The 15,822-nt window shown below is 38.5% G+C and overlaps 1 protein-coding gene across 3 annotated transcripts in view; it reads left to right on the top strand.

Annotated features, from left to right (window-relative positions):
- GUCY1B1 (guanylate cyclase 1 soluble subunit beta 1) overlaps positions 1–15,822 on the top strand; it is a 59,871-nt gene that overhangs the window by 12,137 nt on the left and 31,912 nt on the right. For all 3 annotated transcript variants that reach the window (XM_030017117.2, XM_030017135.2, XM_030017127.1), the window contains 3 exons: positions 5,073–5,173; positions 6,168–6,286; positions 10,585–10,782. In XM_030017117.2, the coding sequence (XP_029872977.1) occupies positions 5,073–5,173; positions 6,168–6,286; positions 10,585–10,782 (418 nt within the window). The remainder of the gene's footprint in view (positions 1–5,072; positions 5,174–6,167; positions 6,287–10,584; positions 10,783–15,822) is intronic.

Here is a 15,822-nt window from a genome sequence, read left to right as displayed (position 1 = left end):
ACACAGGCAGGTTTGTTTTCATACGTGGTACTGGTAGATTATGGAGTTAAAACCAGCTATGTCACACTGGAGGAATTACTGTTGATGGACAGCCAACCACAGCAGCTCTGCAATGCTGACAAAGCAGCCTCACTTTTAGTATTAGTTATAACGGTTTTCACAACACTCTCATATATGTCTTCATATCACCCTTGTAGAACCAGTTCCTTAGTGTAAATGCAGGCAGCTTTGACAGATCAGGCAAGGGTAAGGTAATTAGGTGAGAAAACTGCAGCCATGAGGAAACAAGCTAAGGATTGCCCATTCACCTGAATGAACATTTCAATGACTTCATCCTGTTTCCTAGACTGCTGGTGGTCACATCATAGTCAGCCTCTCTGGTGCTGATAGCTGTGATGCTATGCTCTCTGAAACAAGTTTATTAGAGGACCTGCAATTTTGTAGACTTGCTGAAGGACAAGTGCCTCTGTGAAAATAGGAGTGTTTTCACATCGCATTGGCCATTTTGGATAAGCTTACAGCAGCATTTCCCCATCACATGTAGTCATAAGGCTAATAAAATATTTCAGAGAGAAAGACTTTCAGAAGTTCTCACTGCTGTCAGATTACTGAGGGAGGCAGAAAGGCTTCAGAAGCTGCAGACCCAGCTCACTGGAGGCAGGGGAAAGGCAGACTTCACTGAACCTCTTATCTTGTCCTCAGCCACTTGGTGTGGCTACATGTTGTTCTGTATGCACAGCAACTTCTGCGACCAGGTGATGAAGCAGACAGGGAAATCCATCAGCAGAAAAATAACCCAGAAAAACAAGTATCTAACTGAATTATATTTCAGCTCAGCATCCAGCTAAACAATTGGGATGTACCAGCACAACAGGGCTTAGAGGTATGGAGAAGGAATTGTCCTGGAAAGGAAGAAAAAAGTTCTGGAGTTTAATAATTTTCAAGCAAGGCTTTAAAAAGGCAGTTTATCTTTAGACACAGGTTTAGATCAGACATTGTCATAGTATTTGCCATATTTGTAGTACAAGCAAAGAGATTTTTGCCCACATTGTTTTGAGTGAGGAGTGTAATCCTCTGCAGGAGTAAATATTTGCTTTGACAATTTTTTTAGAAAAAATTCCCAAAATAAGATTAGCTATTGTTGGATTACATTTTTTAAAATATGTTTTTCTCTGTCTTTTAAAAATAAAAATAACTATAGGGCAGGACTTTTTTTTTTGTTTTGGAGTATTAGCCTGCAGTACAAGCACTGGGTCCTTTGCTGTATGGCTGGAATACCCAGCAAGACTGCTATTACTGAGGAAGAGTGAAGCCTTAGAGCAGTGAGTTTCACCCCAGACAATTATATCCAAGAAAAGCAGATGTGATTGCTAACTGAACTGTTTTTTGTATAACTTTATCAATAAAGTTATTTTAATGGGAAATACATCATTAAGGCTACAGAGAAGATGGCTGCTGAGTGATCGATCCAAAGGATCTAGAGAAGACTGGAGAAAAACAAAGCAGCTAAAATAATCTAAATGGAATAGGCATTGAAATAACCAACGATGATTTTAAAAAGTGGTGGCTCAGAGAAACTGGAGGCATTGAAGAAAAACTTTGACAAAGTAAACTAAAGGCAAATAAATAAGAAAAAAGAAAGCATGGCTTGGTGCAGAGAAGGAAACAGGAAAAGTTCCAGTCAATGTAAGTGGAAAGAAATGTAAGAAGTTTTGAAAGAGAAACCAGCATCATCAAACTGGGTCATTTTTTAATAGAGAAAATTCTCACACACAAAAACTGTGTCTACTGGATTGTGCAAGTATGCAGTATTTTTGAGGATGTTCATTGCTTTTCCAGATGTGTTATCCTTTGTGGTTTGGCTGAGATCAGAGAGACTAAAAGAAAGCACAGTGTGTATCAGAGATGTGGGAAAGTTTGTTCACCCTTTGCAAACTTCCCTCCAAACTGTATCTGACTTCCAGTTACATACCATGTGGAATGAGAATCAAAGAATCAAGATGGTTTTCTTTTCTCATACTAATTTCAGTTCAGTTCTTAGGAAATGTAAACTCTACCTTCTTGTCCCTGACTGACCTAATATGCTTCAAGACAAAGTTTCCCACTAATAACTCCAGCTCTCCTCCTACTTAGGAAAAGAAGGAATACGTGGTATGGGACCTGTTTTCAGGAATCACTGAGACTTGATATCCTGCAGGCTGATCTGAAGTTGTCAGAGAATGGCTGGGGAGGAGAACCATAAGTACTATTTTGGAGTACGAAAATAAACACCCCCATTAAGTTTATTAATGTTTTTCATGCCATTGAATAGAGAGTGATGTTCCTTTTATGTAGAAATATGTAGGATGTTTAGTCTCACCTCCCCTATAGCCTTGTCATATTACTTTAGGAAAATTGCTTAGCTTGTTTTTAGCTCATTGTGCCCATTCATAGAGTGAGTATAAAAATGTGTATTTCAAGTAGCAGTTACAAGACTTCATTCATTAATTAAAAAAAGTAGATGTATTTTTGAAATATTAAAAACAATGTAGTATAATTTTTGGTCAGTAAGAATGTGATGAGCATGATTAAAGGAAGATAAAGAGGAAAAAGAAAATAATGGGTTCCAGACTTTCATTGATAAGTGAGCAGATTATCAAAGACTGATGATTACTAATAGGAGGGTTAAAAGACAAGTAATTTCATTTAGGTCAATAGAATACTACCATATGAGGTTGGAATCAGGCCTTATCAGCAGTACCATTTGCCATCTAGCAGTTTTAAGATGAACAAGAGCACTTAATTCTCAGACCTTTCTCCCCTTTGAGTAACACAGAAAATGTTTCTGTTTGTATGGCTGGATAATTCCACTACAACTGTAAATGCCTGAATTGTTATGGAGGCATTATTATTTTGTATTATTTAATTTGCAAAATAAATTATGCCCGCTCTAGAAAATTGGAATCTAAGTTTCAGTCAAAGAGTTTTGATTGATGGTTGATCATGTTATGATGATGGAGACAAAGATTTTGATGTAAAAGGGGATGCAGGATTTTACATAGTAGGTTTAGAATCTACTTTTTGTAGGTTTATAATTCTTCTGATGACCACTAGAAGTTTAGAGCAGTTAGAAGTATTGGCTGTTAAACTGTATGTTTGAGCTTTATCTGAAGGAGCATTTCTGTCCTACTCTGGTAAAAACCCTTCATTACCACCATGGTACTAGTAAATAATTTTTTACTCATGGTTCTCTTTCATTTATATGTTAGAAAAATAATTATTCCAGTTCTGAGCTGATAAATGTCTTGATTTGCTTGACATGTTCTTATTTTTTATAAAAAACTACCTCATCATCTACCTTTTTGATACTTTTTCTAATTCTAAGGCTTTTTCTGAAGAATAACTCCCTGTACTGATTTTTTTTTTTGGTGTGACATATGAAGCTGTGATTCAGTCATTCTCTTGTAGGCTTTCCTACCTCTTTGCCTTTCTTCTGTCTTTCTGAATTGTTCTACAGCATAAAGCTGCGTTTAGATGAAACAGTATCTTTTCTTTTTAATGAGGTAGCTGTGACCCTCCACCTGCAAAGATCCTATCAATGCCACGATCATATTCATTTTGCTGAGCCAAAATACATTCTAAGCACATAAATTAGAGTATGAGTACCTTCAAATGTCTCCTCTTTTGTCACTATTTCTGCAGAGCACATTGTCTCTATAGAGAGTCATTGTAGGCGAGACCACAGAAGGTGAGCAGCTATTATAAAAATTATACTGAGAAAGGAGGCTATGCTCCTTTGCCAGATGAGGACTTCAACAAACAGAGCATGGCTTCATCAGAGACCACAGTGTGCCTCCTGCACATCCCCTTCTCTCTGCTGAAGGAGAATGTTCCAGGGGATGAGGAGCAAACACAGAAGTGACTTGCACTTGCAACAGGGCAGAATCATGGCCACATCCACTGGCATGCTCTATGTGTGGCAAGACCAGCTGCACAGGGCAGCTGGCCCTTCAGGGTCCTGGGGTCTACTTGGCCATGCAGGTGCTCCTTGTCTTCCTCCCGAGAGCTGGGACTCGGCCACCGCTGCAGCACCAGTGGCTTGGCTCCTGTGTTAAGTACATGGGGTAAAATAAGGAGGAAGACACTTGTGGGCCCTCTCTAGTAACTGACTTGTGTCAAATGCAAGGCTTCGAAGGCACAACAGTTCACTGCCTAGGGATATCAACTTGTTTTCCTCAGGAAAAAAAAAAAGCCTACAGTTGTGCTGCCTTTTGGACAAGCTGCTGACTCAATGTTCAAGCTGAAGAGAATAATGAATGATCCTGAAAAACAAAGGAGTTGTTTGGTTTTTCTTTTTACTTAGCAGCAATAGTAAGTGTACACGTGACATACGTGAGTCTTGTCTTAAACCTGGGGTTGAGAATTGTTTTCTTTAGTGAAGAAATGTGTATTTTTATTGTGTTCTAGCTAAGTGGTGACACTTTTACTCATGAAGAACTGACGTGCAATGTGAAAACAAGGCCTTACAAAATCCTAGCATCTTTTTTTTTTTTTTTCTATCTACTGGGCATGTGCAGAAGTCTGAAAAAAAGGTATTCAATTAGGTACCTACATCTGAATTTTAGATTCCTCTTTGAAGATACATGCAAATGGTTGCTAAAAACATCCCATGCCTTTTGTAAATAAAGTGTAATCAAAATTGGAAGGAATGAAAACACTTGCTTAAAAAGTGTTTAAAGAGCCCATCTTGGGCTGGATTATTGGATATTCCCCTATTTTAAAATGCAAATCCTGTCTTTGTTAGTTCAGCAACTTCTTTGTGAAGTTCTGTACTGAAAAATTGTGTTTATTTTCTCACAGCTAATTACTATTTTCAGAACACATGTGGTCTGACATATTTGTATTGTACCTTAATGCCTCTGAGATGATCAATAAACAGATTTATTTGCAATTTTCTATCTTAACTAACTTCTTAAAGTTAGAACCTACAAACTTATTTTATTTAAAAGACTGGTATCAAACAATATGTAATTAATTTATCGATATGGTGCTTCTTCCTCAACCAACAAGATTTTGTTCTGTTTTCTTTTTAGGAAGGAGGCACAGCTGGATGAAGAAGGGCAGTTTCTTGTCAGAATAATCTACGATGATTCCAAAACGTATGATCTGGTTGCAGCTGCAAGCAAGGTCCTCAGTAAGTAATACGGATATCTTCTTTGCCCATTCGTCACATAAAAGATAAACACCTCCACAAGAATCTGTGTAGCAGAGAGAAACAGGATTTAGCACAGAGGAAGTGAAAACAGGGTATTGGTCAAAAAGAGAATTTTTCAAATATCTCAGAAGAAAGAATTTTATATTTTTATCTAAGACATTATTCCTTTTGTTCCTTGAAGTGATTTTTATTGCTTCCAAAGTATTCCAAGTTGTAGGTACACCTTAAACTGCAGTAATATACCTCATCCACAGAGCATAGTCAGTGTTACAAGCAGTCATGAGGTAAAAATACACTGCTGTAACTACCTTGCCAGTACACCCAGGTTTCAACCACTGCCGCAAGAGCAGCCTGTGAATGAATCCTTGCTGAGTTACATAAATGTTTGTGGCATGGGCACATCTCATTTCATATCTGCCATTGATTTGGGTTCCATTCATTTTCAGTCATTGCAGCTCTTGTCTGGAATTTAAAAGGTAGAATTATGCCTGTCAGCATTATTTTATCTGCAGACCCAAGTGCGTTATGAATTTGTTCTGAATCAGTAATTAGCCAAGAACCCATAAGACTGATGACTGTAGTAGTTATGTTGAATTGGAGCAGCTGATGTGGTTTCATGCTATTGTAAACCAGAAATTACTCCCTTGAGGCGAGCATTACTAACAACTGAGTTCCTTTATTTTCAAGTAGGGATGTCTCATCTGTATCAAAATCTAAAATGCTCTACATGCATGAAATGCACAATGTGGCAAAGTCATAATGGTAATTGGTAAATCCTAATGAAATTCCTGTGTTGAATTCTCATTATTTGCCATGTGGACCCTGAATCTTGTTTTTATCGTATTCTTGACCTTCTGGATGTTGGTAGAGTTTAGGTACTGTCTGTCTTTTTTATGAATACGAGACTGAAGTAGTCAGCAAAGTGCATGAAATGCAGCATTTGGACTGAATCATATTTTCCTGTTTTAACTAGACCTAAATGCCGGGGAAATTCTTCAAATGTTTGGGAAGATGTTTTTTGTGTTTTGTCAAGAATCTGGTTATGATACAATTCTACGCGTCTTGGGCTCAAATGTCAGAGAGTTTTTGCAGGTAAGAATTTTGTGCAAAGTTATTTCAGATACCAGACAGATGTATGGTCTAGTCAACAGATCAGTTTGAGATTTGGAGATACAGGTTGTACTGTATCATCTTCCAGTTATTTGTGGAGAGGTATCTGAAAACTTTCTTCCTTGGTATTTGTATTCTACAGAGCTTTCCACCACTCAGCAGTTTTGGCATTGTTGTTCTCTTTCCCTCTCAGTGAATATATTATTCAATTACCTGATAGAGTAATAATTTTCCCATAGCATCTTTGACTGTTCAATTTCATAAAATTGTGTGCTGTAATGAGTTTAAAAACACTGAACTGATTAACATTTCATGGGAGATTGCCCAAAAGCTAAGTGAAATCTCTATTGATTTTCACTGGAAATTTAGCAGCCTCTTGTCATCTGTTCCTTTAAAATCTCTCCAGCAATAATAAGTGAAAAGAGCAGAGTGCATAGTTTGCTGGATTATTAGAATATTTACTTCCATGTCTCACTACCTGCCCCAAAATCTGGATTGTTCCAGAGCATCCTAGATGTAGTCAACCCAGATTTCTTGTACAAATCCCATGGATTGTAATTGCTGGGTAGACAGATGGGGTATGTGTATGCTTCAACATATGCATACCATGTGTGATCTGCATACTGTTGTCTGTCTATGGGATGTGACATCCTTTATATTTCGTAGCTTCATTCACAGGCTGCCCTCAAAGCAAGCCTTCAGATAAATGTAATTTTTAAAGATGACTCAGGACTGAAGTTGCTGTTAGGGTTGAGCAAGAATGGGGGAGGAGGTAAAAAAAGGATGTAGCTGGCCCATTGCCCCATCACTTTGGGTACACATGGATGAGCCAGTCTTTCCCTATTCCTTTCCCTCATCCCCTTTTCCATATAGTATACTTCTCTTTCCATTCCTTACCATGTGTGATGATAAAAAGACTGGACAGAGTTGCAGTGCACACCAAACCTCTGTAAAAGCATGAACAGCTTACATTTGTATTCTTCTAATGACAGTATTTTAAGCTGCTTTGTTTGAATTTCAGTGTTAACAGATGACATTGGCTATTATATACTTCTGTAAATCTTAACAGGACTAATGTACTAGTAGCTGTGCCAGAAGTGCACTTTTTAGCTTTTTATTATGATGGAAAATGAACGTTACCCATGATTTATTATTTTTGCATCTTCCAGCAGTCAGATTAGGTCAGGAAACTGACTTATATACCTATTACAAAAAAGGTGCAGATTGGTTTTAATGTGCTGAACTTTTGTCAAATTCTTAAAATACATGATAGAGTTCCAAAAGGTGCTTCTCGAAATCTGTACTGAATCCAGGATATACAAAATAATTGAGTGCTGAAGCTTTTTAAAGCATGTGAAAGTATATCTCATATTTATGTTCTGTTTCCCTTGACATCTCAGAGAAAATTTATCCGTAGATGAAACACATGTACTTCAAGTTTCATGAAAGAGGAAAAAGATAGTGCAACTAAATCTAATATTTATACTTTCTATGAAAAACACAGGCCTGGAAAAATTGCAAATCATATTGAAAGACACTGTGCCAAAGAGAAGCAGTGTGAAAAGAGGTACCTCCTAAGAAACCCAAAGTGTGCTTTTATGTTACATTCAGTAGCTTTCTACTGAATGAAAATCAAACACTGGAGCAGAGGTTAGTGCTCTTATTTAGGGAATCATTTACATGGCTATTTAGTTGTTCATAATTGCAATGCAATAAATTTCAGGGGACTAATTCCTCTCAGAAAAGTTTCCAGATGCTCTGTACCATGTGGAGCTGAACAGCATATCTTTGTATTTCAGGTGCCAATCACAACTCTTTTGCTTTTAGACAGGCCAGAATCTGCCTGATTTAGTATCACTGCTTCTTCTTGCTTGGAGATCCTTTGTTTCACCATGGAGCTGATCACTGCTGTCCAAAGCTCTAGAATTAGTGTCTCTGGTCTCAGCACAAGCTCTGGCATACATCTGAGCAGTCTAGGAGCCAACAATTCAGGGAGAGAGCTTTGGCTATTATTATCTATACCTGACTGCACCTCTGGCCCGCAGCAGGTGAACAAACCCGCGAAAAAAGACACATTTGTTCTTCCAGAAGCTGCAATATCAATTTAGAATGGATGAAACACAACAAAAAGTAGGAGTGGGAGTGACAATGACAGTGTCTAAATGACAGGATCTGGGAGTGATTGCAGTTCCTCGGTCAGGAAGCACATCTCTACTGCTTGTTGACTGTGTTGTAGCAAGGTTCTGAATACTATAAGCTCTTTGCTCACCCCATAATCAGTAGGCATAGGAAGAAAAGACACACTGGGGACTGGAAAGCAGCTGCAATACATCCTGGGCAAATCCCCCACTCTGGATGATCAGAGAGTAAAGACTAAAGGGCGTATCACATGGGCTTACCTGTGACACTGCTTGGACAATGTCAGTAATGGGGTAGTAGGGTGGCAAAGTGGTCTTGTAGAATGGGGCTACTGCCGTTTGTTAGCAACGCTTGTGCTGGACTTAAATGTTAATAATTAGACAACCATCTTATAAAAATTCTGTCCTTGACATTGGCCATTTCCCATAACAAACTCCTTTTGAAATTCTTCAAGTGTTGATGACTGTGTAACTGGAAGATTATAATCTTTTCCCATGTATCTCCTTAAAAGTTTTTTTCCAAAACGTCAATATATCCCAGCTGTTTCTGAGGCATGGGTACTGAAAGAGCAGTTCTGCACCCAATTAAGGAGATTGTGGGGCACTCCCTTGGAGCCAGTCAGCTCTCTTGCTCTTTTCTCATCCACACTCTTTCAAAGCAGTCTTTTCCAATTTCATTGTCTTGAACCCTGCAAAGATCTTACAGAATTTGCCTTCAAGCATTATACTTTTTGCAATTGAATGCCTGCTAACAGCTGGATTGTTGCCTCTTCAAGTTTTAATTTGGAGGCCTTGATATAGCAACAAAAACATGAATTTGAAACAAACTAAAAAAACTGAAGGAGGAAGTTCCAGGCTGAGTGCATCCTACGGAATTAATTTCTAAGAGTCTCATTTCCTCTGGAGGCCTCCCAGGAGAAGAGGCAGCTGTTTGAGCACTTCACAGCTCACATGAAATCAAGTTCAGTATGCTTCCACAAACTTGATGATCGACAGATGCTCATGAAAGGTGGAGAATGGCCCAGACAGCACATTGAAAATATTTTCACCTCACTTCTTGTGCTGGCAGAAAACAGTATGCAAAGCCTGGTGCTAGCAGCTACCTGTAGGGGTTGGAGAACAACATTTAAAACATGCAGTAATGTTCTGGAATTAAGATGTAAAGGAGTCATATGAATTTTACAACACAGATAATTATGTGGGTTGCAGCACTATCCAGCAAGGTTGCTCTAGGTTGCTCTTTCTGTGTTAAATATACAGTAAATAGTAAACTGAAGCCTTGATAATTGCTGTATAATCAAAGCCAGAGCTAGCGTTGTGTTCTAAGTGTGATTTTGATCTCACTGTTCTCTTTAATGTCCTTATTAGATATGCCTATCAATTTATAATTTGGCTTTCCTCCCAGATAGCAATTTGTCTGGTCAAAATTTAAATACATAAGATGTCCAGGACATCAGCTGGAAAAACAGAAAACCTCTTCCCTTTCTTGAATAACCTGTTCTGAAACATTATTACAGCAGCAGTGATATGTTCTATGTATTCTGTGGATTTTTTCAATTATTATCAAAGAAAGTATGTATTTGAGGTTGGTCTTTCAATCATTTAAAATCTTTACTTTAAAATTTGAGACTTTGTCAGGCTCTGTAAACTTGGGTTGACTGTTACGATGTCAGAACTAGCCTGTTTCATTGAGAATAAGGAAAAAGATTCATGTTTATTCAGACATGCGTATTTGTATCTGACACCTAAATTCACATCTGAAAAGGAGATTGTAGGGACTAGAATTTGGAAGGGATGAAAATGGATGAGGTACAGGATTGAGAGACACACACAAGGTCTTTAATCATCGGAGTGTTTCAAAATACAGCAGAGTCAAGCATAAATTCTTACTATCTGGAATAATTTTTAATAGTGCTAATTTTGATGCCATTCATTGTCCAAATATTGCCACAGCAGATAGAAGGAACATCCCAAGCTACCTGAAAACCCTGCTATGATGACAGTTCTACAAATAAGGCAAATGCACAGGGAGTGTGAGCAGTAGGAGAAAAGAGATGTTCAGATTAGACAGAATATGTACTTACTTTCTTCAGAACTAATACATGAATGCCATATAACCATGTTTTTAATTTCTTATTTCAGAACCTGGATGCTTTGCATGACCACCTTGCTACTATTTACCCGGGTATGCGAGCCCCTTCCTTTAGATGCACTGATGCAGAGAAGGGGAAGGGACTCATTCTGCATTACTATTCGGAAAGAGAAGGTCTCCAGGATATTGTCATTGGAATCATCAAAACAGTAGCTCAGCAGATCCATGGTACAGAAATAGATATGAAGGTAATGTCTGAAGGGATGTACACATTGGAAGTTTATGTCATTAGGACAAAATCAAGAAAATCAAAAGTGAAGTGATGACAAACAATCATTTTCATTGTTGCTGTCCTCTGTGAAGCAGTAGCATCAGTACTGACTCAGGAAGAGCCATCATCATTTGTGTTGCTTTAAGGACAGGTCAGCCATGTGCTGGGAAAGCCAGCACTAATTTGCAAACAGACCCAATCAGGAACAGTTCAGAACAATATCCCCTTATTCAAAGAAGGAGATGACATGTACAGAAATTAGATACTGGGTTATTTGGGGTTCTTTTTTCCACTTTATTTTATATTTGGCATATATTTCTTACTGTCTACTGTGTTCTGTGAGAACACAGACATTTTGTCTCTGTGTCCTAGATTCTTCATCTATGTGCAAACTGTGAGGCTGATGTGCGTTGATGAGGCCTCGCTGGCGAGCAGAGTGTTTTCCTCCCAGCCTGCATGCCAGGTCCGTCCCAGAACCAAGATGTGTTTGTGGGTCTCATACTACCACTGTGTGGGAGTGTGGCTGGATATACACCTACAGCCCCAGAAGTGGAAAAAATGTTCCTCAGTCACAGAGTTTACATATCGTCATGTGTGCTAACTCACTTGTGAAATGGGAAAGAGGCTTCTGCTTTGTGTCCATACAGAGCAACAGAAAGATTTAATTGATCAGACCTTGCATATCTAATGGTATAAAATCAGAGTTTGATCCAAGGTGCAGATATATCTGAGGAAAAACAGCAAATAAAAACTTTTTGGTGTTAGAAATAGTGCAACTGATATAAAATACTTTTCATCAAGTAGAAAAGAATCTAAGCAGGTACAGCAAGCATCCTTTTTTTTTTTTTTTTTTTAAACTATTCCCTAGTCATACTACATTTCTAGCACAGTTTCATTATATACTTGCTCAGAAAATCTGTTCCAGTTTCATGAGTATATCACAAAAACATGATCTTGCTTAGATAAGAGATTTACAAGGAATGCAATGACAAAGGTATTTGTACTGCTGTATCGGAGTATTTACCTTTTAGGTTTCTTTTTATAAGCTAGCTCAGGTTTATAGTGAATGGCTAGTTCTGTATAGTGATAGTGATATACTTGATGTCCTTGTTTAGATTCTACTTTGTGGAAATCCATAGTTCAAACTTTACAGCAGGTGTTAGTAATCATATACAGAAGAATGCAACAGAATCAAAACCATCCTCTTCTTAGGTCCCTGTTTATTCAAAATGTTGAGACAGACAAGGAGGACCATGTTGGAAAGTTGGCTGCAAGAGTGCTGAAGCTGTTGCTTGACAAACATTTCTTTTGGTAGCACAGGCAGCTTACGCAGTCCCTCTTCTCTTACTGTTCAAGCTTGTCCTATGACAACTTGTTCAGCTGTGTCTCTCTAGCTGTTGTGAAGCTATAAAATAAACTAGACTGAGGAAATGAACTGGGTTCAAAAGAACAGGTTTTTTTTTCTGGATTATTTTTACCCACATCTATTCCTTCATGTGGTTTGGTGTTCTCTCTGTCTGAGAGAGTTCTGCCAACATAGTCGAGAGGTCATGCAGAGACAAGTGATCAGTAGGGCAGAGGAGAAATCTGGGTTGTGCAAAGCAGCTACCAAAACACACTTTTGACCTGTCCTCAGTCTGAATGTTACTTTTTTGAGAAGATTGTATTGGACGATACTGATATCCATCTAGGAGTTCTCACAAATAACGTATGTTCCAAAGAGGTTTAAATATTGATTCTAAATTTAACTCCCATTTTCATTTGACTTTGTTAGGCTTTTCTGGAAATTTTATTGTTGCACTGTAATTAAATAGAATTTTAATAGTATTGGTCAAACCTATTGTAAGTGAGCACAAAGTTTAATTTAAATCCAAACTGTTCTTTCAGACTGAGCCAAAAGCACTTAGGTGCCTAAAAATTAGTATTACCTCTAAATTGAAGAAAGTGCATCTTTTCTATATTTTATTTTGTCTGATTCTGTGTTTTTTCCCTTGTCCCTATTAGAAAGTCATGTGCCCTCAACCCTGAACTTTTTCTTGTCTCTGCTGGTTAATAAAGCCTAGCTTTTGACACCTTCAATGACATTAAATAGTGCTTTACTCCACAGATACTCACAAACTTCAGTGGTAGATAAACAGAGTATAATCAGCTACTTGTTTCTGTAAAGTGAGAGTGCCAAAATTTGCAGCTTATCCACACAGACGATGAAAGTCTCCCTTTATTACTCCACAGGTCAACTATTAATCATAAATGGTACAGAGTGAGGGTTTTAAAGCAGAGTAAGTCTGCCATTGTGGTACCTGGCTAGTTTTACACTGTGTGAAAAAATGAGAACAGGAGAAAAAAATTGACTGACTTCTTTAATCTTGGTCCCTTGCCTCATAATTTAGTAATTTAAGGCTTTCGTGTTTCAGACTGTTAGTAATGCATTGTTTGAAATAGCACAGCACAGAAAAACAATGGAGTTGCTTTTCATCCCCTCAGTTTTTGTGGGCCAATCAATGCCTCTTCTGTAAAATTTTGGTTTGGACTTTGGTTAGAATTTTGCTTAAGAAAGAATTTTTTTTTTTTGGAACTGAGAAGAGCCTCAGTGCCTAGACCTAAGTTTCTGATGTTGTTACGGGCGTTGCCTTCCGACTGGCAAGAACAGAGCTGAGATTCCTGAGTTGTCCTTCCAAATTTCTTTATCGAAAGCATTTACATAACAATCCATTATAGGACTGGTTTAGTAAGTTATGCAGTTCTCTTTATATTAGTATAAAGTTGATACCTGCAACTTGAAGTTTAATACTTTATTATCCACTTTTCTTCTCCAGCTGTTTAGAACATATGCTTGCATAAATCTGCTTGAGAGAATGCATGCTTCTAAGTCTGTATTTTCATGAAATTTTGCTTGAATTTGTCTCACATATTACCAGTTTCTGTGAAGGTGGTAGCAGTTCTTAATTGTTTACAATAATGCTGTTTTTATTTCATTAAGTGGTTAGATTTTGTTTCATGGGTTACACAGAATCACAGAATGGCAGAGGTTGGAAGGGACCTCTGGAGGTAATTTTTTCCAACCCCAGCTGCTCCAGCAGGGCCACCTAGAGCCATTTGCTCCAGACCATGTTTAGACAGCTTTCAACTGTCTCTAAGGATGAAGACTCTGCAAACTCTTTGGACAACTGGTGCCAGCACTCAGTCCCCCTCACAGTCGAAGAGTGTTTCCTGATGTTCAGACAGAACCTCTTGTGTTTCAGTTTGTGCCCATTGCCTCTTGTCCTGGCACCAGACACCACTGAAAAGAGCCTGGCTCCATCTTCTGTGCACCTTCCCTTCAGGTATTTGTACACATGGATAAGATCTTCCTGAGCCTTCTCTTCTCCAGGCTGAACAGTGCCGGCTATCTCAGCCATTCCTCTTCTGAGAGATGCTCCAGTGCCTTAATCATCTTGGTGGCCCTTCACTGGACTCTCTCCAGTAGCTCTGTATCTCTCTTGTACCGAGGAGCCCTCAACTGGACACAGCACTCCAGGTGTCGTCTCTCCAGTGCTGAGTAGGGGGAAGGATCACCTCCCTCAACCTGCAGGGAAGACCTAAGAGGAAAAATAAATATTGAGAAAAACACATTGTTGCTTGTTTTGTCTCAAATTGTTTCTTTGGGTGGAGAAATAGCTAAATAGAAAAAAATGTTTAATTTTATCATGTTTCTGCAGTTTCACACAGAACTATTTTATATATGCATAGATACATACATACATACATACATACATATCTATATATACATGTTCTTCTGAAATACAGTAGGGCTTTATTTTCCCAGAATGGTGTCCTTCAGGAAATGTGCCTTTTCTTTTAACACCTAGGGCATGTGTGTGCTGAAGGCAAGAAAAAAAAAAAAAGGTCTCAGTTTGCCTCTGTTAAACTCTGTTAGCACTGAAGGGAAGGCAGTTTGTTTTGAACTTGGATTCACAATTCCAGTTGAATAGTTCAGGAAAGCCTAGATTGACATTAATTGATTAATTAGTTCAAATCCAATTTGCCTTATCTTCCCTGATTTGGTAATCCATTTTTAGCTAAATAGAGCTAAGACTATATAATTTTTGCAGAAGGTATTGTCCCAAGAATTGTTGCTGACTATGAGAACACACTAAGAATATTTAAGTTCTGCCAGTCTCAGTATGCAGACTAAAAATCTTCATGGTGCTGGTGACCAGCTTTGGCGTGAGATATCTCTTAGCAGCCTTCTGGCTATGCCTTCTCTTGCTTCACTTGTCGGAGGTTGTTTGTGTATAAATGAGGGTGACCTGTGGAGGTAAAGTCAGGACAGAGATTCCTCAGGCTACAAATGGTACAGGTCAACAGAGAATGTTGTACAATCCTACAAAGCCCAAAAATCTGTTGGGAAAACAGACTTCTGCAGTTCTGTTATCATCTGAGAGCAGATTATCAAAATCTTTCTTTTAGACAGGGAAGATGATTTACAATATCGAATGAGAAAAGGGGGAAATCCTTGACAGGATGGTAATTTCTGACTGTCTCATTACTAATGGCAATATAAAAAAACAAAGCCAGAATGTGACCAGCTACAGAGCTGACCTAAAAAGTACTTAGGTACTTGTGGAGGACAAGCAGTACTGATCCATACATTAAAATGCTAGCTGTGTATGAAGACAAATCAATCGTGGAGCATAATCAGCCTCTAATTCTGACATAAGGGCAGCAGGAAACTTCACTAGCTCCAGGCTCTGAGGTTCGGTGCAGTGAGAGTCTCCACCTTGAAACCAGCTGCCAGGTGGAGACATCCCTGCAGTTTTAACTTTGGGTGTGCAAAGCTAAGAGTGGTGCTATTTCCACGGTGAACTGCTTTGCCTCAGGATCACCCTGAAACAGCTGCAGTGAAATTTGTCAAGTAGCATTGCACAGGTGGTTTTGATCAGAGGAGATGAAGAATTTCATCCTGTGTTGACCTTTAAATGGCAAAAACCTGACTTTGCATTAATCTTCACAATCTGATGGAAAAAGATCCCTGTCC

Source organism: Aquila chrysaetos, chromosome 1 (assembly GCF_900496995.4).
Source record: "Aquila chrysaetos chrysaetos chromosome 1, bAquChr1.4, whole genome shotgun sequence".
NCBI classification, from domain to species: domain Eukaryota; kingdom Metazoa; phylum Chordata; class Aves; order Accipitriformes; family Accipitridae; genus Aquila; species Aquila chrysaetos.
This window is presented reverse-complemented; position numbering and strand designations above follow the sequence as displayed.